General features: G+C 46.9%; 1 protein-coding gene across 5 annotated transcripts in view; it reads right to left on the bottom strand.

The window, feature by feature from the left end:
- ARMH3 (armadillo like helical domain containing 3) overlaps nucleotides 1–25483 on the bottom strand; it is a 791613-nt gene that overhangs the window by 616676 nt on the left and 149454 nt on the right. For all 5 annotated transcript variants that reach the window (XM_029610203.1, XM_029610204.1, XM_029610205.1 and 2 more), the window contains exon 9: nucleotides 20031–20087. In XM_029610203.1, the coding sequence (XP_029466063.1) occupies nucleotides 20031–20087 (57 nt within the window). The remainder of the gene's footprint in view (nucleotides 1–20030; nucleotides 20088–25483) is intronic.

Raw genomic sequence — 25483 nt, 5'->3', positions numbered from 1 at the left:
TTGCTTGTTGGTAATACCTGCGTGGCCTGTAATAAGACCGCCTCACATCCCTACGTGGAGGACGACGAGAAGGTTGGTTAGCAGGTTCTTGAGGGGTTTGAGACAGTTGTTTAAGGGTCTCAGTGTGATCTTTTAGTTGTTGTACAGCCTCTTGAATTTTATCTCCAAAGAGATTGTCCCCAAGACAGGGAAGGTCAACAAGCTTATCTTGGACCTCAAGCCTGAGGTCAGATGCCTTGAGCCAGGCCCACCGGCGAGCAGTGATTCCTGCTGCTGCTGTTCTTGAAGCAGTTTCAAAGTTATCATACACTGCTCTTACTTCGTGTTTTCCTGCTTCAAGACCTTTTGATATAATTCCTTGAGCAGGCTCTTGAAATTGTGTGGGTAAGGAAGTGATGAATTGTTCCATCTCTTTCCAGAGATTTCTCTGGTGTTGAGTTATATAGAGCTGATATGCAGAGATTTTTGTGCTCAGCATGGCACTCTGGTAGATCTTCTTACCCATTGTGTCCAGGAACCTGTGCTCCCTGCCTGGTGGGATGGAGGAATGTGGCCGCACACGCTTAGATTTTTTCTGTGCTGATTCCACAACGACAGACTGGTGTGGCAATTGCTGTTTTTGGTACCCTGGAGCTGGTTGAACGATGTAGGTGGTTTCCACTCTTTTGTTCACTGCAGGGATAGAAGCTGGGTGTTCCCAGATTCTCTTCTGAAGATCCAGTAAGACTTCATGTACAGGTACTGCTAATACCTGTTTGGGTGGATCCACAAACTGTAATACTTCAAGCGTTTGTGCTCTTGTGTCCTCCTTAGCAGTCAACTTAAATGGAATGGAATCAGACATAGTTTGTATGAATGATGAGAAGGAAAGATCTTCTGGGGGTGACTTCTTCCTTCGGTCAGGTGAAGAAGGGTTAGACATGAACTCCTCTGAAGAAAATTGTTGAGATTACTTACCTGATAATCTCCTTTTCCTTAGTGTATGCAGATGGACTCAAAACAAGTGGGTATAGTGTGCTCGTGCTAGCAGTTGGAGACAGATCTGACGTCAGCACGGGTACATATACCCCCGCAGGAAGTGCAGCAATTCAGTAATCTTTCCTTGCAAAAGCTTTATGGATATATGTGTAACTGACCGATCGATTAAATGAACAGGATTACCCTGACCGATTGATAGTAGCTGGAGACCAACAGTGTTGTCAACCGGAAGGCGTCGACACCCGGCAGGGTGGATGCCCTATTATCAGAAAACATGGCTTACCATGAGTCGGTGAGTCCCCATGTATACCGGCAGCCGGGCGGGATGCTGAGTCCATCTGCATACACTAAGGAAAAGGAGATTATAAGGTAAGTAATCTCAACATTTCCTAGCGTGTAGCAGATGGGCTCAAAACAAGTGGGATGTACAAAAGCTACTCCCGGACTGGGCGGGAGGCTACCCGAGGTCCATTCAGGATAGCCCTCGCGAATGCTGTGTCCTCCCTGGCCTGGACATCCAGACGGTAGAATCTGGAGAAGGTATGGAGGGAGGACCACGTCACCGCTTTGCAGATCTCTGCAGGCGACAGCATCCTCGTTTCTGCCCAAGAGGCCGCTTGCGCTCTGGTAGAGTGAGCCTTGACCCGTAGAGGTGGTGGCTTTGCCGCTTCTATGTAGGCCGCCTTGATAACTTCTTTGATCCAGCGGGCGATGGTTGCTCGTAAGGCCGCTTCCCCTTGCTTCTTCCCGCTGTGAAGGACGAACAGGTGGTCCGTCTTTCGTACTGCTTCTGACATGTCCAGGTATCTGGACAGCAGCCTGCCGATGTCGAGATGGCGTAGTATTTGACCTTCTTCCGACTTCTTCAAACCTTCCGTGGTAGGCAAGGATATGGTTTGGTTGAGGTGGAAGTGTGAGACTACTTTGGGTAAGAAGGAAGGAACCGTGCGAAGATGGATAGCCTCTGGAGTGATTCTGAGAAACGGATCCCGGCAGGACAGTGCTTGTAGCTCCGAGATGCGGTGTGCTGAGCATACAGCCAGCAGGAACACCATCTCCAAGGTTAACAAAAGGAGGGACAGGCCTCAAAGCAGTCTGAAGGCATGTCCCGCTAGAAATTCCAAAACTAGGTTGAGGTTCCACAGGGGTACTGGCCACTTCAGTGGCGGGCGAATGTGTTTGACTCCTTTCAGGAAACGTGAAACGTCTGGGTGTGTGGCGATGCTGTTGCCGTCACTCCGGGGACCGTAGCAGGACAGCGCTGCCACCTGAACTTTGATGGAACTGAGGGACAGACCCTTCTGAAGTCCATCTTGCAGGAAATCCAAAATGATAGAGATCTTAGCGGCATGTGGATTGGTGCCGTGAGTTTCGCACCAGGCTTCAAATACTCTCCAGATCCTTATATATGTTAGGGATGTGGAGAACTTGCGTGCTCGGAGGAGTGTATCTATTACCAGCCCCGAGTATCCTCTTTTCTTCAGTCTAGCCCTCTCAAGGGCCAGACCATAAGAGAGAATTGAGCTGGATCCTCGTGGAGGATGGGACCTTGCCGCAACAGGTCCCTGTGTGGAGGCAGTGGCAGTGGATTCCCTGCCAGTAGTCTTCTCATGTCTGCGTACCAGGGTCTTCTTGGCCAGTCCGGGGCCACTAGAAGAACTAGGCCTCTGTGCCACTGGATCTTGTGTATAATGGCACCCAGCAGGGGCCATGGAGGAAAGGCACATAGCAGGATCTCCTGAGGCCATGGCTGTACCAGGGCATCGATCCCCTGGGATAGAGGATCCCGCCTGCGGCTGAAATATTTGGGAACTTGAGCGTTGGACCTGTCCGCTAGTAGGTCCATGCCCGGCGTCCCCCACTGATCCACAATCATCTGGAAAGCTGTGGGCGACAGCTGCCATTCCCCTGGATCTAGGCTTTCTCTGCTGAGGAAGTCTTCCGTGGTGTCCTTCCCGGCGATGTGGACGGCGGAGATGTCCTGGAGATTTGCTTCCGCCCAAGTCACCAGGGGGGCTATTTCTAGGGATACTTGTTGGCTTCTGGTTCCGCCCTGTCGGTTGATGTATGCCACCGTGGTGGCGTTGTCTGACATCACTCTGACCGCTCTGTTGCGAAGTCTGTGGGCAAATCGCAGGCACGCTAGCCTGACTGCCCGTGCCTCTAGTTGGTTGATGTTCCACCCCGACTCTTCTTTGCTCCACCGCCCTTGGGCGGTTAGCTCTTTGCAGTGTGCTCCCCAGCCGCTCAGGCTGGCATCTGTAGTGAGCAGGGTCCAGGTTGGGGAGGACATTCTTGACCCCCGGCTCATGTGGCCGGACTGCAACCACCACCGTATCTGATTCCGCACTCTGGCTGGTAGAGGTAGGTGTGTGGTGTAGTTCTGTGATCGTGGGCTCCACCGAGATAGGAGGGCGCGTTGTAATGGTCTCATATGAGCCCGCGCCCATGGTATCACCTCCAGAGTGGATGCCATAAGGCCGAGGACCTGTAAGTAATCCCAAGCTGTGGGCCGGGTGGCGCTCAGCAGGACCTGCAGACGATTCCGGAGCTTTGATCTTCTCTTGGAGGTCAGGCTGACCTTGTCTTCCTGGGTGTCGAATCAGACTCCTAGGTATTCCAGCGACTGAGAATGCTGTAGGGAACTCTTGTTCAAGTTTACAACCTACCCTAGGCTTTCCAGAAGAGCTATAACTCTGTTGGTTGCCTGGTGGCTCTCCTCTGGTGACTTCGCCCGGATCAGCCAATCATCCAGGTAGGGATGGACGAGGATTCCCTCCTTCCTGAGGGACGCTGCCACTACTACTATGACCTTGGTAAAGGTCCGCGGCGCGGTGGCTAACCCGAAGGGTGAAGCTTGGAATTGGAAGTGTTGGTCCAGGACATTGAAGCGTAAATAGCGCTGATGATCCCGATGGATTGGGATATGCAGGTAGGCTTCCGACAGATCTAGGGATGTGAGAAACTCCCTTGGCTGTACTGAATTCTTGACAGACCTCAGAGTTTCCATGCGAAAGCTGGGGACCCGTAGGTATCGGTTGACTGACTTGAGGTCCAGGACGGGCCGGAAAGTGCCCTCCTTCTTGGGCACAATGAAATAAATGGAATAATGCCCAGAATTCATCTCCCTTGCAGGCACTGGGATTATGGTCTTTAGGGACAGGAGCCTCCGCAAAGTAACCTCTAGGGCCGTCCTCTTGATGGGCGAACAAGGAGATTCCACAAACCTGTCCGGCGGGAGTCAAATAAAATCCAGGTAATAGCCTTCTCGGATGATGGCGAGGACCCACTGATCCGAGATAATCTCGACCCACCTTCGGTAGAAGAGGGATAGCCTGCCCCCTATGGCTGCTACCCCCGGATGGGTCGGCTGATTGTCATTGTGGGGTACGGCCGGGACCCGAACCCGAGCCGGTTCCCCTCTTGTTGTGCTTAGGCCGAAAGGACTGGTTCCTAGCCTGCGAACGAGGTGCTTGGTAGCGAGTCCTGTAAGGGTTGAAGCGCTGAGAGGTTCTACCTCTGGATGGTCTAGGAAAGGGGCGCTGGTTCCTCCTTGACCGGTCTTCTGGTAGACAGGGTAATGGGGAGGCGCCCCATTTATTGGCCAGTTTCTCAAGGTCGCTGCCGAACAGGAGGGATCCCTCAAAGGGCATTCTCGTGAGGCGTGTCTTGGAGGAGGAGTCGGCCGACCAAGTACGTAGCCAGAGCTGTCTCCTGGCCACCAGTGAGGATGACACTCCTTTGGCTGCCGTACGGACTAAGTCGGAGGCTGCATCAGTGAGGAACGAGAGAGCTGATTCCATTTCTTCTCCCGGGGTGTTGTTCCTAGCCTGTGATAAACAGGAACGTGTCACCACGGTGCAGCAGGTCGCAATTCGTAGGGACATGGCTGCCACCTCAAAGGCTTGTTTCAGAATGGTGTCCATGCGCCGGTCATGTGTATCCTTGAGGGCCGTCCCCCCTCCACCGGAATGGTGGTGCACTTCACAATTGCGTCTACCTGGGGGCATGCCAGCTTCTCCTTGGTTGCCGGGTCTAAGGGGTATATGCCAGCCAAGGCCCGACCCCCTTTGAATGAGGCCTCCGGCGTATTCCATTCCAAATCGATTAACTGCTGAGCTACTTGTAGGAGGGGAAAATGGTGAGACGTTTGGCGCAGGCCCTCTAACAGGGGGTTCATTCTAGGTTCCTCAGGGGCATCGTGGCCCGGAATAGCCAGCTCCGACAGGCATTGAGAGATCAGGCCTGGGAGATCCCCTTTCAAAAAGAAGCGCCTCATGGTCCGATATGGTTCAACCCCCGAGGGCAGTTCTCCCTCCTCGGGGGACTCGTCGTCTTCCTCAGGGCAATCTGAATCCCAATAAGTGGGGGTTCCGGGTGACGCGTGGCGGTGCCTAGGCCGTGACGGTCCAGGGGCCGGGTCATCCGGTACGTATGGACCCACTCAGGGAGCAGCCTGCATTGTGACAAAGGCATGAATCCCCTTGAATAATTCCACCCAGGAGAGCGAAGCAGGATCTGGTCTGAGGGGTACCAGGTCCCTCGGGGTCCCCGGCTGCTCACTGCTGCCTGCTAGGTCCGGGGTGTTCCCTGAGGAACTGGCAAGTACACTGGGCTGCGACCGGTCCTGGCCTGGAACTCCCAGGGCCTCTTCACATTGGGCACATAGGGAGTCTGCTTCCTCGCTCTGTGTGGCTCTGAGGTTGCATGCCGAGCAGAGGCTCATGCCTGATGCTGGAGGGGCTGGCTCCGCTGACGCATGGGCTCTCTTACGGTCCATGTGCGCCTGGGAACGGACGTATCAGCGGGCGCCCATGAACGCGCGCCTAACAACGTGCGCCTATCGCGCGGTGACAAACCAGGCAGGAAAATGGCGACCTCCGTGGCGGATTGCCACATAGGCAGACTCTGCGAATCCTCGCTTCCTCGGAGACCAACAAGTAAAGATGTACGCCTTACCTTGTCTTCGGCGCTTCCCGGTTGCGACCCGGGCGGTCTCCGGCTGCGGGGGGAGAGGGTGAGTACCGTCACCGCCGCGCTCGAGGAAGTGCACCCGCTGCCTCTGGGCTGTGCCCGAACTCGTCTCGCTCGGGGGCCAAGTCCACGCCGGGACCGAGGCTGCCTCTATGCCGCGCCCGAGCCCTTCTCACTCGGGGGCTAGGTCCCTGCCGCGAGCCGGCCACCGGACCGATTACCTCCGAGGGACCACAGAAATCGCCTCGGGAAACTCAACTGGGTGAGGGACCGACTGGTATCACCGCAGGAGTGCGGGGCTCGTCTTCAGGTAGGTTTCTTCTATGAATTTAATTGTGTAGAATTTGGAAACACGCTCAGCGAGCGTGAGGTAGCTCCAACTGCTTTGGAGACGGAAATTACGGAATTGCTGCACTTCCTGCGGGGGTATATGTACCCGTGCGGACGTCAGATCCGTCTCCAACTGCTAGCAAGAGCACACTATACCCACTTGTTTTGAGTCCATCTGCTACACGCTACGAAATGAGAGGGTTCATCATCCCAGGAGTCTTCTGAATCTTCCCTATAAGTTGTCTGGGTTGTTGGTGCTGGTGGGACATGAAGTCCTGAAGGCCCAGGTTGAGGATCATCGATGAAAATTTCTGCAGATGATGTTCTTGGGGTGACAGGTGGTAAGTTGTCGATGACATTCTGGTATCTTTGTAGGAGGCGACGGTAGAATGCCTCATCTTGTATTTCTAGTGGTTGATCAGGTGGTGGCAGGGATGCTGTCACTGGAATCATCGATGGAATTTGAGATAACATCGATGTAGATTGTGTTTGGAGCCTCGGTGTTGTGGTGATGAAACCAGTCGAGGATCTTGGAAGGAGAGATATTGTAGTTATCGGTGTGATCACCGGCATCGATGTTGAAGGAAAAAACATCGGCATCGATGACAGAGTCATCGGCATCGATGTTAAAGTCATCGGCATCGATGCTGGGGGCATCGGCATCGATATCGAGGGTATCTGCATCGACCCTGAGGTTGGCATCGACAGGCCTGTCGGAATTTGTTGCTCCTGTAGAGCTTGTAGAACAGCTTGTCTAATAAGTGTAGACAATTCTGGCTGTGGTGTGCGTGAAGACACCGATGGTGTATGCGGTGGCGGTGCCGCGATGTCCATCGATGACGGCAAAGGCCCAACCACCGACGTATCTTGATGTTTAGGCCGCTTTGGCATCGACTCGTCCTGGGACACCGATGCGGACGATGATCGATGTCGATGGCAATGTTTGGTTTTTGAACGTTCTGCCGACTTTGTGGAGATCACAGACGATGGCGAGGACGGACAATCACTGGATCCATCCGGACGCGGTTTCTTCAGTAAAACTCTCTTTGTTGCTCCAGCCGGAGACGACCTCGGTGCTTTTGAGGGAGAAGGGATTAGCTGAAGAGAAAAGAGGTGTTCCATCTTCTCTTGCCTGGCTTTTCGTCTCTTGACCGTCATTTCTGCACATTTGGTGCATGTACTGACATCGTGTTGTTCCCCGAGGCACAGTACACATTCCAAATGAGGATCGGTGATGGACATATTTCGGTTGCAGACCGGGCATTTTTTGAAACTGGTCGCCATTTTCGATCGACGGCAGTCGATGAAACGAACGTGTGTGTGTGTGTGTGAAAAATTTTCAGCCGAAAATTTATTTAAAAGACAGTACTCACCAGCCGGCGTGGCAGAGACTTCCCCGTGACAGAGAATATATTGAAAAAATGACTTTTCAGTCAAAAAGAGATTCCCAACGGTAGGTCTATCGGTCCGCGGTGCGAACGGCAGCGCGGAAAAGTGAAGACTGAAGAGAGACACCTGTGGCAGAGAATATCATAGCATGCTGGGCATGCTCAGTGGCCTCTCAGGGCCAGTCAAAAGTTTCTAGAAACTTTGACAGAAAGCTTTCCCGCCTGGGCTCCGTTCAGTGACGTCACCCATATGTGACGACTAGCATCCTGCTTGACATGGGCTAAAGGTGACTTTCACCATCAACAAGCTGCCTGAGATTATTAGGGAGAATGGAGAAGTGTTTCCTGGGGACTAGGAGGAGGGGGAGAGTGCTTACTGATAGAATCTTGGTTGGAAGGGAAAGGGTTTCATGGGATATTTTGAGTGGGAGGCATAGGAACATAAGAACAGAAGATATGCCATACTGGGTCAGACTAAGGGTCCACTTAGCCCAGCATCCTGTTTCCAACAGTGGCCAATCCAAGTCACAAGTAGCTGGCAAGTACCCAAACATTAAATAGATCTTGATCTACTACTGCTTATTAATTAATAGCAATTTATGGATTTTTCCTCTACGAACTTATCCAAACCTTTTTTAAACCCAGTTACACTAACTGCTGTAACCACATCTTCTGGCAATCAATTACAGAGCTTAACTATGCGCTGAGTGAAAAAGAATTTTCTTCAATTTGTTTTAAATGAGCTGCTTGCTAACTTCATGGAGTGCTCCCTAGTCCTCCTATTATCTGAGAGAGTAAATAACCGATTTACATTAACCTGTTCAAGTCCTTTCATGATTTTGTAGACCTCTATCTTATCCCCCCCTCCACTGTTTAACTTTTTACCACTGTAAAAACAGACCATTTAATCCTACTCTGTCTTTTAACCAGTTTGCAATCCTATCCCATGACTTTTTAGTTTTCTTAAAAGCCTCTCATAACAACTTAAATCCCATAAACCGACGGTTGCTTGTTTGCAGGAAACCCATCTCTCTGCACTAGAAAGCAGTAAACTCAAAAGGGATTGGGTGGGTGATTGCTATTACACTCAGGCTAAAGGGAAGAAAGGGGGAGTAGCTATTTTAGTAAATAAAGCTGCTTCTTTTACTGTCTCTAACACGGTGCGAGATGAGGAAGGTAGATTTCTCTTGGTGTCAGGCCATCTTAATGGTCAAGAAGTGACTATCTGCACTCTCTACGCTCCTAATGCCTACTCTCACCCCTTTTTCATTTTTGTATTGGAACAGCTGGTAGAACACGCCAAGGGTTATTTAATTGTGACGGGGGATTTCAACCTACCAGCGGATCCTTGCATAGACAAGACGCCTTCGAGTGCCTTGCTCCCTAACAGGGAGGGTAAGGGGGTCCCATTCTTATGTTCTGAGTTCTCTTTACTGGACATATGGCGGACGTTACATCCCACAGAAAAAGATTTTACCCACATTTCTAGGGTGCATGCCTCCCTATCACGTATAGATTATATCCTGATACCGAAAGAAGGGCTACATTTTGTTTCTGATGCTGTGATTGGCTTACAGGGGGTGTCTGACCACGCAATAATTTGGGTGGATATACATTTTCACGCTCGTGACAGTGGAGAAAGGCTGTGGAGATTTCCTGGGTTTCTTCGCTCTGACTTGCACTTCAAAACTTTTTTGCAAAACAAATGGGAAGAGTTTGTCAATCACAATAGCCAACATACCTCGAATCCGCAACTGTTTTGGGAAACAGCTAAAGCCGTTATACGGGGTGAAATTATTTCCTTTGTAGCGGCTAGAACGAAAAATCTTAACAAAACTATTCTGGAATTGGAAGGTAAATTGGGTAAGCTAAAACAGGAGTTTGCCTCCCACCCGTCTCCTACTTCTCAGAGGGCGTATTTCGCTGTCTTGAGGGATCTGAACTGTGTTCTACATCAGAGGGCACAAAGGGCCTTTCAAGTAGCGGAAAGGAACTTTTTTAAGTTTGGTAACAAAGCGGGGAAACATCTTGCCAATTTGGTTAGAGCTCATAGAGGGAAGACCTTTATTCCTGCCATGCGTACTGAGGGGGGCACTAGGGTCTCCTCCCGAGCTGAAATCTGTGAGGTTTTTCGTAAGTTCTATGAACAATTATACACAGATGACGTAGAAGGAGGCAGAGAAGAAGAAGAAGCATTCTTTGTGAATCTTAAGTTACCGAATCTAACTAAATCTCAGATATCGTTCCTTAACCGACCTATAATACCCCTGGAGGTTTTAGCTGCCATCTCAACTAGTAAACTGGGGAAGGCGCCAGGTCCTGACGGCTTTTCTTTTGATTTTTACAAGCTCCTACAACATCATGTTGCCAACCATTTGACTGATTTTTTTAATGATGCAGTCCATAAGGGGGCATTCCCCTCATTTTTCAATACGGCATATATAACGGTTCTCCCCAAATCCGGTAAAGATCCGCTACTTCCGGCGTCTTACCGCCCTATCTCACTGCTGAACTGTGATTTAAAGTTACTTGCCAAGCTCTTAGCCAACAGACTTAACGTGATACTCCCGCAATTAATCTCAGAATATCAGGTGGGATTTGTTAAAAACAGACCAGCCTGTAAGCACATTCTTAAATTGCTTTCAGCTATGAGCTCCTCCCTCTCGCAGTGTTCCCCAGCCTTAGTGATTGGTCTAGACTCGGAAAAAGCATTCGATCGAGTGTCTTGGCCATATTTATTCTCTGTATTACGGAGATACGGATTCGAGGGACACTTTCTGACCTATCTTCATATGTTGTATGCTCAGCCCAAATCGCACATAACGGCTAACGGTGGTAAGTCAGGAGAGGTACTTATACAACGAGGGGTGCGACAGGGCTGCCCCCTATCACCCCTTTTGTACATTTTGGCTATTGATCCCTTACTTAGGAAAATAGCGGGGTCTCCCTCCATACCGGGTTATGGCACAGTCCATCAAACATTCTCTATCGCTGCTTTTGCGGACGATATATTAATATACCTTACGGAACCACAGCGGTCCATAACTCCTTTGTTGGGTATCCTGGAGCAGTATGGGGAATTTGCTGGCCTCCGTATTAACAAGGATAAATCGGAAGCTCTGGATGTTGGGGGTAGAGTGAAGCCTATGTGGCGAGGCCCTTTTCCTCTTAAATGGGTAACTACACATATGAAATATCTTGGTATTCAGATACCGTCCGATGTGCGGGATTTCCATAGATTGAATGTGGAACCACTTTTAGAGGCTACATCGTTTTTATTGAGGAAATGGCAAGGTTTACCCTTGTCTATCTCTGGAAGAATTCAATTACTCAAAATGATGATTCTCCCCAGATGGCTTTACGTCCTACAAATGACTCCGATCTGGCTGACGGGGAGGGATTGTAGGGGGGTAAATGCTCTATTTCGGAAATTCATTTGGAATGGACGTAAAGCTCGTTTATCCTTAACGATTCTATTTCAGCCCCCCAAAAAAGGAGGTATGGGATGTCCCAATTTACGTAGATATAATCTAGCGTGCCTTCTCAGATATGTGAAAGATATTCTGGGTAATACGTCACAATACACTCCCCTTGCACTCCTTTGTTCTTGGTGGCAACAGCAGTCCTTAAACCCCCTACTCCAACTCTCTAGAGCCCAAATGCCTGCGGGGTTACTAACGCAACCGCTGATTTGGGCAAGTCGGAAGGCCTGGGCGTATCTATGCGTTCAGGCGAAATTTTCCCCGTCACTTACACCTTTCCTAACGATCTGTGGTAACCCACTTTTTCCTCCAGCGATGTCTACTTCCGTCTTTCACAGATGGAGGGAGAAGGGATTAACCTGGTTGTATCAGTGTTTTTCTTCTGAGGGGGATCAGTTTCATCCCTTCTCGGACTTGCAACAATTATTCGACCTGGCGCCTTCAGACCATTTTGCCTATAGGCAATTGCGTGATTTTTGTAATACGCATAAAATGACCTCGCTGATTACGCCTCATTTCTGGGTGGTTCACAAAGTAGTCTCTATTCACAAACCGCAAAAGTTCACGATTGCGAATTTCAATCAGGCCCTACTGTTACATCTTCAGAGTGATGTAGTCACCACAATCTGGCAACAATGGGTGCAGTGGCCTGAATTCACTCTTACCAGTCAGGAGTTTCTATCATGCTTTGAGAAGATCCCGGAATGGTCAGCGAATGTGCTGTATCGGGAGATCCAATTTAAATTTTTGAGAAGGTATTATATGGCGTCTGACAGGGCTTTCTTGGCCCACATTACGTCCTCTGCCAAGTGCCCCAAGTGTAATGTAATGACGGGCACCTTTACCCATCAATTTTGGTCGTGTAATGCTATTTCTTTGTTTTGGACGGAACTTATTGGTACCTGCAGTTCTTTGCTCTCCATGGAGCTCCCTGCAGACCCTATTCTCTGGCTCTTTGGGCTGATGCAGACTTCCACTGTGGGACTAGGAAAGTATGAGCTGCAATTTTTACGTAGAGTAAGCCTGACTGGGAAAAAGGCCATTTTAGCTTGTTGGATTTCCGCAGATCCTCCTCAACATGACTTATGGTTCAGGTTGTTGATCAAGCTATTCACTCTGGAGTATACCTGTGCCCAAACAGCTACTGAACACAGACAGAAAATTATGGGTAATATTTGGAAGCCGTTGGAGCTATATCTTAAGCCTAACATAATACCCTGATTTGGTACTGGATGGGGAACGGTCTTTGTGGGCACTTGGAATCATTCAGTGGAGTAATTCGCACTCATAGCTAGACACACACCCATGGGCATTTTCGTACCTCATCCAGGTATTTGCTGTGTTAGTCCAGTACAATGGCTTATCCCTCACACAAGTTCCAGGGGTGGGGGGGGGGATGGGAAGGGGAAGGGGAGGGGGGATTGGGGATTAGTTGGAACTGTTAATCTGTTTATAACTGTTTATCTTGAATGCCAAAGTGTGTGCTACTGATTCTTCCCCATTATGTCTGCCTTGTTCTTTTATGATATCGGTTGATTTAGTATTTGAGATTGGAACCCGCACACCTAGAACCTTTTGCTTTATTGATATGCTGGCGCTTCTTGACTACATGTGGTTTACAGAATCCTATGTCATTGTTACAAGTGTCATTGCGTTGTCTGTCGTTCTTGTAACAGACCTGTTATTGTGGGTTGCTTGTACATTTTACATTTTGGATTTCTATGTTCAAAACTCAATAAAAATAAGTTACAAAAAAAAAAAGCCTCTCATGAGGGATTTTGTCAAACGCCTTCTGAAAATCCAAATACACCACATCTACCAATTCAACTTTGTCCACATGTTTATTCATCCCTTCAAAAAAATGTAGGAGATTTGTGAGGCAAGAATTCCCTATGGTAAATCCATGCTGGTTGTGTCCCATTAAACCATGCCTATCTAAATGTTTTGTGATTTTATTCTTTATAACAGTTTCTATGATGTTTCCTGGCACCAAACTCAGGCTCACCAATCTATAGTTTTCCGGATTACCCCTAGAGCCCTTTCTAAATATCAGGGTTACATTGGCCACCTTCCAGTCTTCAGGTAAAATGGATACTTTTAATGATAGGTTGCAAATTAATTGAAATAGGTCTGAAATTTCATTTTTTAGTTCTTTCAGAACCCTGGGGTGTATATCATCCAGTCCAGGTGATTTACTACTCTTCAGTTTGTCAGTCTGGCCTAACACATCTTCCAGGTTCACCATGATTTGGAGACCCTTGGAAACCGTCTCCGGAACTGGTATCTCCCCAACATCATAAGAACATGCCATGCTGGGTCAGACCAAGGGTCCATCAAGCACAGCATCCTGTTTCCAACAGTGGCCAATCCAGGCCATAAGAACCTGGCAAGTATCCAAAAACTAAGTCTATTCCATGTTACTGTTATAGCAGTGTCTATTCCATGTTCCATTTTATAGCAGTGGCTATTTTCTAAGTCAACTTAATTAATAGCAGGTAATGGACTTCTCCTCCAAGAACTTATCCACTCCTTTTTTAAACACAATTATACTATCTGCACTAACCACATCCTCTGGCAACAAATTCCAGAGTTTAATTGTGCGTTGAGTGAAAAAGAACTTTCTCCGATTAGTTTTAAATGTGCCACATGCTAACTTCATGGAGTGCCCCCTAGTCTTTCTATTATCTGAAAGAGTAAATAGCCGATTCACATCTACCTGTTCTAGACCTCTCATGATTTTAAACACCTCTATAATATCCCCCCTCAGCTGTCTCTTCTCCAAGCTGAAAAGTCCTAATCTCTTTAGTCTTTCCTCATAGGGGAGCTGTTCCATTCCCCTTATCATTTTGGTCGCCCTTCTCTGTACCTTCTCAATCGCAATTATATCTTTTTTGAGATGCGGCGCTCAGAATTGTACACAGTATTCAAGATGCGGTCTCACCATAGAGCAATAGAGGCATTATGACATTTTCTGTTTTATTCACCATTCTCTTTCTAATAATTCCCAATTCTGTTTGCTTTTTTGACTGCCACAACACACTGAACCAACAATTTCAATGTGTTTTCCACTATGACGCCTAGATCTCTTTCTTGGGTGGTAGCACCTAATATGGAACCTAACATTATGTAACTATAGCATGGGTTAAACCGAAGCAAAGAAATTAATTGTTTTAATCTTTCTGCGATGGTCTTATCTTCTCTAAGTGCTCTTTTAACCCCTCAATCATCTTATGTTCTTAAAGGGAATGGGTGTCATGCGTCTTTAGGGGACTGCAGAGTAGAATCTCAGTCTTGAGGAAGGAAACCCCTCTTGTCCTTCAATCATGGGTAGGGGCCCCTTTCTGTCTGATTTACCCCTCTAAGGTCATCCCTAGTGAGCCTCCACTAGCAGCCAAACAGTGGAACAGCCCTCAGGGTTTCTCTCAATAGTCAAAGAAGAGAGGAAGAGACCCAATGCAATTCACAGCGTGTGTGAGTAATAGAGCATATGAGAGGGAATGTGAGAGAAAATGAGAGTGTTGGTGGTGTGACTGCGAGACCATGCATGAAACAGAATGTGAGTTGTGTGTGAGAGTTTGTGTAAAAGAGCGAGAATGTATTTGTGTATGAGAAAGCAAGAGCATAATTGAGAGAGCGTGTGGGGGTGTGTGTGTGTGTGTGTGTGTGTGTGTGTGAGACTGTGTGTGTGAGTGAGAGAGAGAGAGAGTGAGAGAGAGAGAGAGTGAGAACGTGTACTATTTTATGAGGAATGGAGATTCTATTTTTTCATCATTGCACTGTATACTGTTACGACTATGGCTGCTGTGCAGCCTCCTCACCACCAGAGGCCCCTCATGAGCACACTCCCCTGGCTGGCCCAGTCTGTCCTGCCTATCTGCTCCATCTCCCGAACTCCCTACTTAACTCTGCCTAGCCCATGCCTCGGTGCTTCGGCATCGAGTTCCCTTGGGCTCCCTGCTTTAGCCTCCTGTTACTTATCTTGTGCGCCTCCGGGCTTCTCGCTTACCTATCTTGCTCTGTGGCCTTGGGCCTCTGCTTATTCGGTCCTGTAGGCATTCTGCCTTGCCTACTTCCTTGTTCTCTGTTCCTGAATCCCTCCTTGTTGCTGTCCTACTTCCTCCTGCTTCCTTGCCTCGTTGCCTTTGGCCTTTGTGGTTCCTGTTCAGTGTAGTCTTGTCTTGGTTTGTCTAGTCCAGTCATTATCTGTCCTGCTCACCATGGTTCTCTCATCCAGCTCACACTTACCTACATTCAGTCTCACGCTTACCTGCACACTATCCTGATTCCACCCATACCTGCACTCAGTTCCTGTATACAGACCACGCTTACCTGCACTCACACCCACATGTACCCCCATGCTGTTCCAGTGTTTCCTGATGTTCACCCTTACCCCCACGCACCTTGCTCCAGAGACTCGTCTCGCCAGCACCACAGACTCTTCCAGCCAGCACCAGAGACTCCTCTCAGCCAGCACCCAGCACCAGAGTCTCCTCTCAGCCAGCACCAGAGACTCTTCCAGCTATCACCAGAGACTCCTCTCAGCCAGCAGCCAGCACCAGAGACTCTGATCATCCAGAGACACTAACCAGCCTTACCAGATATTCTGCTGTTGCTCCCATTCTCCTGTCCTAAGTCACCCCTGCAGGTGGTGTTCACTACACCTAGCTATCGCTCAACCGTAACACATATAGAGTCTGGCTTATAGCAGTCTCCAGTTCAATATTTGTCTGTATATTTTTATTTTGTGGTCTCTTTATTGTGTTTCTGGTGAGGGTCTGTGTCTGTTCTGCATTGTGCTAACATGTAGTTTCTGTGTTGGAATATATAGCAGCCTGGCTAATTCTGTTTTCCTAATAGAAGGTGCATTAGTGCTTAAGAGACCGGTGTAATATCTGCAGTGTTGCCTTTTCAACAGCAGGATTCAGTCCTGGCATTTTGTGTTTTGGTATAGGAGGTTATATATATAGATATATATATAATATATATCTATATATATATATATATATACACAAGCCGTTAAGCCCGTTAAAACGGGCTACATTACATTCTCCCTCTCCCCCTTCCACTTACATCCCTGACTCTCACCTCTCCCTCTCCCCTCACTCTTCCCCACCCCCTACCTCCCTCCCACACTCACCCACTCCTCCCTCCCTCTCACTCAGTCCCTCCCTCTCACTCAGTCCCTCCCTCTCACTCAGTCCCTCCCCCTCACTCAATCCCTCCCTCTCAGTCTCTCCCCCTCACTCAATCCCTCCCTCCCTCCCTCTCACTCAGTCCCTCCCACTCAGTCACTCCCTCCCACTCTCTCTCTCCGTCCCTCCCACTCAGTCCGTCCCTCCCTCTCTCTCTCTCTCCTCCCTCCCTCGCTACTGGCCGCTGCCGCCCGCCGCCGCCGCTACCTCTACCACCACCGCTGCCGCCCGCCGCCATGTTTTTTTTTCCTAAGACTGACGTGCTCGCCCGCACATGCGCAGTAGAGCTGCTCTCTACTGCGCATTTGCGGCACGTCGGTCAAGCGTCGTTTATCTAGTTAGATAAAGAGAGAGAGAGATATATAGAGAGCGTTATAGATATATATATATAGAGAGAGAGAGTTATATATATATATATATATATATATATATATATATAGATATATATATATATACACACACATATACAGATATATAGAGAGAGAGTTATATATATATATATATATACATACATACATAGATAGATAGATATACACTTAGATAGATAGATAGATATAGATAGATATAAAGAGAGAGAGAGATTCTCTACTCTCCCCCTGGGTTGTGTGTGAGTGAATGGGAGCCTGTTGGGATTGTTTGTGCGTGTGAAGAAATTTTGTGCTACCCCTCCCTTCCCAGACAAGCTCAGGGTTAACTGGAATTCAAACATTCTGAGGTATGGAGAGTGGGGAATTTTTCCATCCTTATTAGTTTTAATTATTGGGTAACTGATATGTCTGCCATTTTGAAAAGTTTTTTTGCTTTTTAGAAAATTTTAAAATTTTGTATGAGCTCTTATTGGATATTATTCTATTCATCAGCTCACTGGAAATGTTCTTAGTATGATTTTACTAGTTTTGCATGAGGGATCCAGAGGAGAAGGGAGAGCGAGTGAACTGGGTGTTGCTGTGTATGTATGGGGGGGAACTCCAAAAGTATTATCTGCCCCAGGTGTCGCATACTTTAGGTACGCCTCTGTTCCCCAGAAAATCTGCACTACTGGGCATAGAGTACCTGTAAAGGTATTTTCCATTCTAATCATAGGACGCTATAGCTGCAAGTTTGTTAAACAGATCTGGTTGCTACAGCTGGAATTTGGGGAAAGGTTACCGATTTCAAAGCCCCGATCTGCAGAGCCCCCAGTAGTGATGGCAACTCACTGTAACTCCCCTGGCTTCATTCACTCTCCTTCAGCATATGCAACTGATGTGATTTCCGATGCGCCTGGAATGTAAACATGCCTTTCAAGACTCAATTTGGAGGTATCCTTAGCAAGAGTATCCTCAACGGTTCACACTGATCCAGCACCCAGTGGAACAGCACAAAGAAAGACTTCACCAAATCTTCCTCCTACTGGGGGCAGTGGAGACCATGGCACTGGACTTAGAAAAGCATCAGGGGATGGCTCCATCTAGTACCCCAGAGCCAATCTCTCCTTAGTGGCAATGAATCTGTCAATGGAATCTACTGCTGGTGCAACGGAAACCATGGGATATTTATTTGATATATATTCCGATTTTCGGTACTTCAAAGAGGATTATATTCAGGTAATGATACATATTTCCCTGTCCTCTGATGACTTACAATCTAACTGAGAAATGTATCATGCCGCAGTAGGGCTCTAAAGCATGCTAAACAGCGTATATCACACAATATATACAATATTTTGATTGGCCCTGCCCAGGTTGCCTCCATTATTACAAGGAGCTGCCTTTTGCAAGCATGAATAATGTAAATGCATGCAAAGTAGCTCATTATTAGGCAATTTCATGTTAATATTTTGTCACGGTCAACGAAGAAAATGGTCAGCTGCAATAAAATAACACTTCCTCGGGATTTGTTAAATGTAACTTTAGAGCCCCAGGAACCTAATGCAGGTCCCCAGGCTCCCACATTATATAAAAAGGGGCATGCAAGTAGATCAAGTTCCGCAGAATAAAGACAAAGTTGAGTGGGGGTCAGGGTTGACCCATGGATCAACCTGGGGCTGCCAAGCAAGGTAGCCCCAACACCCCGAAGTGTAAAAAATAGAATATAATCCACACATAGTGACGGCTCACCCTCAATTCCCAACTCTGGCATCAAAAAATGGTCCCTACCGGGGTGAGGAGGGGGGCCACTGACAATCTAAATATTTGGAAAGGGGTGCAAACTTTATTTTTGGATGACAGGATCGGGGGAGCCGTTGCCGCTTGTGGACTATATTCTATTTTTATAATTTGAAGTGTCTGGGCTGCTTTGCATGGCAATCCTGGGTTGAGCCAAGGGCTTGACTTTGCCAATTTTGTTGGCAATTTTTTTATGTGGGCAGTTCTATAAGGAGATGTCTATCCCTTGAGGGCCGCTAGCCGCGTTGTTTTGACCCGCAGTGTTTGGCCGTGAGATAAAACAAAGCGACATACAGCTGCAATGTTTTTTCAAGGGAGAGGCCAATTATCGCAGTAACACCCTCCCCCTCACCCCGCAAAAAAAAACAAAGAACAAAAAAAACATGGCTTGATGCATCTAGGCCTAAGTTTGTACCTGAGGCAATGGAGAGTAAAGTGACTTGCCCAAGGTCACAAAGAGTGGCAGTGGGATTTGGATCTTAATATCCCTGATTCACAGCCCACTGCTTTAACCACTAGGCTATTCCTCCACCTTTGAACTCCCTACCAATCATTGAGGAAACTAAATCAAAATAAAATCAAAGAAGAATCTTCCAAAGCTGCTCTGGAGTGCTGCATTCATGGTGCTATCTTGGCTTTGCCTCTAAAGAGTTTCTGATTACCAAGTTACCCCTAGATTCATCAAAATACTGTAATGCATGGATAATGCCCACATAAGAAAAAGGGGCATGTTTATGGCAATTTTAGAATTACCGCACCATGCGCTAACATTGCGCTTCACATAGGATGTATCATGGGGTGTGAGAGAGAGAGGGAGACAGACAGACTATTTATAAGGCCTTCATAGTAGTCAATTATTTATCTCTCTATAGGAGGGTCAGCAAATGGTTCGAGGTGAGGAGTTGGTGGTAGTTTAGGATTTAGGGGCCAGTTTTACATGCAGAGTAATAGCCGAAATGCAATTTGCAATCTTTAACACAAATTGTGTTACGGCCGGGCATATCACACAGCTTAATGCCAGGAAAAAAGGTGTTAGTTATTTCCCGAGTTAAAAACGTGCAATAGCATATGATATGCTACTGCACAGTGTGATATTGGCCCTCATTTTAATTGATCCTGCCCAAACCCCTCCCCAATCCCACCCCTTCAAAACATTTGCATTTGTGCCATGTGGTAACGCAATTATCACGTGTTATGGCATTAACACCATAACGCATTTTGATGAATGACCCTATTACTTTGTTCTAGATAACACATCAGTTCAAGGCCAAACCTTCTTATATCACCCATACTTGGCAAAACCTCACTTCAACATAATCCCCTTTTATCTCTTTAAAAATGAAACAAAAATGAATAAATTGCATATACGTTATACTTCACAGACACTGAAAATGCCATACAATACTCTGCACATTTCCACACTGAACCACTGCCGACTACTGTGAAGAATCTTCACTCAATATTTAATCCACATAGATTAAAATACAAACATGCAGAATTAAGTCCAAAGGACCAAGGTTAAACAAATTAAATACTCACATTAAGAGTAGTTTCATCATCTACAATAGATAGTTTCACAATGTAAGGATTTACAGACTGTCAAAAAAAGAATAAAACATTTTACTTACTTCAACAGTTAATCAGCAAAAATGCTAAAACTATGAATTTTCACTTAGCAAAAAATTGCTGCGTCAAGCTCTTATTTTCAAGTTGTATTTACAGTACTACTTATCCTATACCACATTGTCAAGATATTGTTTAGATTTTTTTTTATTGATTATGTCTCCCAAATCACAATAATTTCTATATGCCAGAAAGGTCAGAGGCGGAAATGCCATTTGTCTCCATTCACTACAACTTTGTGCTAACCCCATAACTCCCTTCCAGATGTCCCCCAGTACCTCCTTTGATGCTCCATCTCTCTCTCACACACATATAGCTAGCTTGCTTACTGTAAACAGTGTTTCCCATAGATAGCAAGATGAATTAGCCATAGTATTTGGGTGACATCATCCAGTGACACTGAACACACTTCTCTCTCACAGCTTTTACTCTACTGAGCATATGCGGGAATTCTCACTCAGGCATTGCCTCATGAGCCCCCTTCAGTTGAATTTAGAGCTAAGTCTAGCTAGGTAGTCAATTTTCCAGGGAGATGGGCAGATATTTAGTATGACTAATTCATCCTATCTACAGAAAACATTGTTTACAATAAACTTGCTTTCTCCATTGATAAGCAGGGCTGAAGTAGCCATAACATTAGCTGAAAGTTGCAGCTGAGTGTTTACTAAATAAGCAATCTGGACACCACCATGGAGAGTAGAGTTCTGTGTGAACAGCCTGAGCAAAACTGCTTGTCCAAATTTCGCTTTTCGGCATGCTTTGATAATGATGTAAAGAAACCCTTCACCAACCTCGCTATTTGGTCAAGAGGCTGATGAGCCTTCTGACTAAATGTAGTGGAACATCATCTTTTGATACTAGAATGGAATACTACTCATTTTTTGGGCTTTGTAGAATTTGTACTGGAAACTAATTGGAAATAAGAGATTTCAGAGAGCAAATAAGACCTAGTATTTCTTTTTTTTTCCATTTTAAATATTTTTTATTATATTTGGTGGAACAGTAGAAAAGTAACAAATGACATGTAGATTATAATAGAAGCATATAAGACCTTACATGTGGTACTCGTCAAATCAGAGCACAGGTATGTTACAGTAATTGTGATGCGAAAGCGCAAAGCAAAATTGCTTACCTTGTAATAGGTGTTATCCCAGGACAGCAGGATGTAGTCCTCACATATGGGTGACATCGGTAATGGAGCCCTATGTACGGAAAACTTCTTTTAAAAGTTTCTATGAAACTTTTGAATGGCACCGGAGTGCCTACTGAGCATGCCCAGCATGCTATGATATTCCCTGCCACAGGGGTCTCTCTTCAGTCTTGTTTTGTAGCAATAAGCGTTAGCCAAAAATAAAATAATAAAACGTATCGGACCCAACTCCGAGGGGCGGCAGGTGGGTTTCGTGAGGACTACATCCTGCTGTCCTGGGATAACACCTATTACAAGGTAAGCAATTTTGCTTTATCCCAGGACAAGCAGGATGCTAGTCCTCACATATGGGTGATTAGCAAGCTAGAGGCTGAGTCATTTGTGCTGAAGTAACCGTAAGGTATTGTTATTGAAATGAATCAGCCGAAATCACAGCAGGTTGGATGTAGAAGGAGTTGGGATTATACTGGAAACAAGTTCTTTAAGACGGATTGTCCATAGGCTGAATCTTGTCTTCCTTCTTTGTCTAAGCAGTAGTGAGCTGCAAAGGTGTGAAGGGAACTCCATGTTGCTGCTTTACAAATGTCCAGAATAGGTACAGAGCGAAGGTGTGCTACTGAGGTTGACATTGCTCTGACTGAGTGTGCTTTTACTCGCCCTTGAAGAGTAAGGCCTGCTTTTTCATAACAAAGCTGTATGCAATCTGCTAGCCAGTTTGACAGAGTATGCTTACCCACTGCTTTACCTGGCTTGTTTGGATCATAGGAGACAAACAGCTGATTGGATTTTCTTTGGGCTGTAGTGCGGTTTAAATAGAAAGACAATGCACGCTTACAGTCCAAAGTGTGTAAGGCTCTTTTTCTCCTTGGTGAGAGTGAGGCCTAGGAAAGAATGTAGGTAAAACTATTGATTGGTTCAAGTGAAATTCCGTGACAACCTTAGGAAGGAATTTTGGATGTGTCCGGAGGACTACCCTGTCATGGAGGAACTTTGTAAAAGGTTCATATGTGACTAGTGCTTGTAGTTCACTGACCCTTCTGGCAGATGTAATGGCTATGAGAAATACCGTTTTCCATGTAAGGTATTTAAGGTCACAAGTATTTATGGGTTCAAAAGGAGAACGCATAAGTCTAGTGAGTACTACGTTCAGATCCCATTGTATGCTTGGGGAATGAAGTGGAGGTTTAATGCGAGTGAGGCCTCTCATGAATTTACTGACGAGAGGCTGTGTGGAGATAGATGCATCTCCCAGCTTGTTATGGTAAGCTGAGATTGCACTTAAGTGTACCCTTACAGATGATGTCTTAAGACCAGAGTCTGAGAGGTGGTAAAGGTAATCTAGTAGCGAGGTAGTGGGGCAAGTGAAAGGATCTAAATCTTTTTGAGTGCACCACAGCGTAAACCGCTTCCATTTGTAGGAATAATTCTTTCTAGTGGAAGGTTTACGTGCAGCTATAAGTACTTGAGATATAGCGGATGGAAGGTTGAGTGGCTGTAAGATCAAGCTTTCAACATCCATGCTGTCAGGGACAGGGATTGAAGGTTGGGATGTCGCAACTGACCCTGTTCCTGAGTTATGAGATTGGGAGCTACTCCCAGGCGAATCGGATCTCTGACTGAGAGATCTAGCAGTGTGGGGAACCATACTTGTCGAGGCCAGTATGGGGCTATGAGTATCATTGTCCCTTTGTCCTGTTGTAGCTTCACTAGTGTTTTGGTTATAAGTGGTATTGGAGGATACGCGTATAACAGGCCTGAGTTCCAATGGCGAGCAAATGCGTCCTTTGGTAGGCTGTTCTGCTGTCGGAGTAGAGAGCAGTAATTGTTCACTTTGTAGTTGAGCTGGGATGCAAAGAGATCTATCGTCGGTTGTCCCCAGCGTTGGAAGATCTTGGATACTATTGCTGGATCCAAGGACCATTCGTGTGGTTGGAACTGACGACTGAGGCGATCCGCCACTGTGTTGTGTATGCCCGCTAGGTAGGTGGCCCGTAGAAGAATTGAATGTGTCAGGGCCCAGTCCCAAATCTGTGCTGCTTCTTGACAAAGAAGGTAAGAACCTGTCCCTCCTTGTTTGTTGATGTACCACATGGCTACTGTGTTGTCCGTTTGGATTAAAACAGTCTTGTGTGATAGGCAGTCTTTGAATGCATGCAGCGCATAGCGTATAGCTCGAAGCTCTAGGAAGTTTATTTGAAAAGTGGCTTCGAGTCGTGTCCACTTGCCCTGTGTCTTTAGATGACCAATGTGTGCTCCCCACCCTAAGGTGGATGCATCTGTAGTCAACGTCACTTGTGGAACTGGTTGCTGAAAAGGTAGGCCTTTGAGCAGGTTGGGCATTAGAGTCCACCAGAGAAGTGCAGATCTGAGCTCTGGTGTGATGTAAATAGGAGTGGACATTGGTTGAGTGGCTTGTATCCACTGTGTTTTGAGTGTCCATTGTAGAAGTCGCATGGTCAGTCTGGCCATGGGAGTTACATGAACCGTGGAAGCCATGTGCCCTAGAAGAATGAGGCACTGGTGAGCTGTCACCTTGAATCGGTTGCGAAGATCGTGAGTTAAGAGGACAAGTGTTTGAGCACGGTCTCTTGGTAGAAAAGCAGTCGCTAGCGTAGTGTTTAGTTCTGCACCTATGAACTGTAGTAGATGAGTTGGTGACAGATGGGATTTCTGATAGTTGATGAGAAAACCCAAGGAATGAAGGACTTGGATGGTGAGCTTGAGGGAAGTGACAGCTCCTTCTTTTGATTGACTTTTGATAAGCCAATCGTCTAAGTAAGGGAACACGTGCACTTTTTGTTTGTGTAGGTGTGCCACTGCTGCCGCCAAGCATTTCGTGAATACTCTTGGTGCTGATGCGAGACCGAATGGCAGCACTCTGTATTGAAAGTGTTGATCCAGTACCCGAAATCGCAGGTATTGGCGATGAGGAGGATAGATGGGGATGTGAGCGTAGGCATCTTGAAGATCCAGAGAGCAGAGCCAATCTCCCCTTTGAAGAAGAGGTAGAATGGAGCCTAGGGATACCATTCTGAATTTTTCTTTTTTGAGAAATTTGTTGAGATTCCTGAGGTCTAGGATAGGACGAAGGCCTCCTGTTTTCTTTGGAATGAGGAAATATCTGGAATAGAATCCTCTGCCCTTTTGAGGTCCAGGAACTGGTTCTATGGCCCTGGCTCTCAGAAGGGTGGATAATTCTGTTTGAAGAATTATGGAGTGTTGATTTATTGAGTGAGAGTGAAGTGGTGGATTCTCTATAGGGGTAGTTGAGAAATCCAGCCTGTAACCGTGAGTTGCGATGGATAACACCCACTGGTCGGTGGTGATGGAGGCCCAATTGTTGAGGAAGTGATGAATGCGACCTCCTACAGGTGTTTCTGGGAACGGATTGATGTGGCTGCTGCTCTCTGGGGATGTTCAGAAACCAGAAGTGGCTGTCGTTTGTGGAGGTGGTTGAGCCCTCGGTTGTCTTTGTCTAGGCTGCTGGCGTTGTGCTGGGCGGCTAGGTCTTTGTCTACTTGCTGGGGGGTAGTATCTACGTTGGCGATAGTAAGGCCGTCGAGTGTCTCTTCTTGGAAACTTTCTAGAAGAGGCCTGAGACTCCTGAGGCTGAGACGACAATTGTTTTAACGTCTCCGAGTGGTCCTTAAGGGTCGCTACAGCTTCTTTTATTTTGTCTCCGAAGAGATTATCCCCTAAGCATGGTAGATCGGACAAATGATCTTGGACTTCTGGGCGAAGATCCGAGGCCTTCAGCCATGCCCATCGTCTTGCCGCTATAGCAGATGCTGACAACCTTGCTGCTGTTTCAAAACAGTCGTAAGTTGCTCTGACTTCGTGTTTGCCAGAGTCAAGGCCTTTATGTATAAGTGTTTGAAATGCCTCTTGATATTGATCCGGAAGAGCAAGAGAAAGTTCCTGAACCTGTTTCCAAAGGTTTCTTTGGTATTGGTTCATGTACAGCTGGTAAGATGAAATTTTTGATACCAGCATGGAACCCTGGAAAACTTTTCTGCCTAGGTTGTCTAACAACCTACTTTCCTTCCCAGGCGGCACTGAAGCATGGGACTTTTGTCTCTTTGCCTTCTTTTGGGCAGATTCTACCACCACTGATTGGTGGGGCAGTTGTGTTCTTTGGAATCCTGGAGTTGGTTGTACCAAATACGTGGCTTCAGCTCTTTTGTTAACCGGTAAGACAGAACTTGGATGCTCCCAGATC

This window comes from Rhinatrema bivittatum, chromosome 7 (genome assembly GCF_901001135.1).
Source record: "Rhinatrema bivittatum chromosome 7, aRhiBiv1.1, whole genome shotgun sequence".
Taxonomy (NCBI): domain Eukaryota; kingdom Metazoa; phylum Chordata; class Amphibia; order Gymnophiona; family Rhinatrematidae; genus Rhinatrema; species Rhinatrema bivittatum.
Note: the sequence above shows the minus strand (reverse complement) of the source record. Positions and strands in the feature narration are given on the sequence as shown.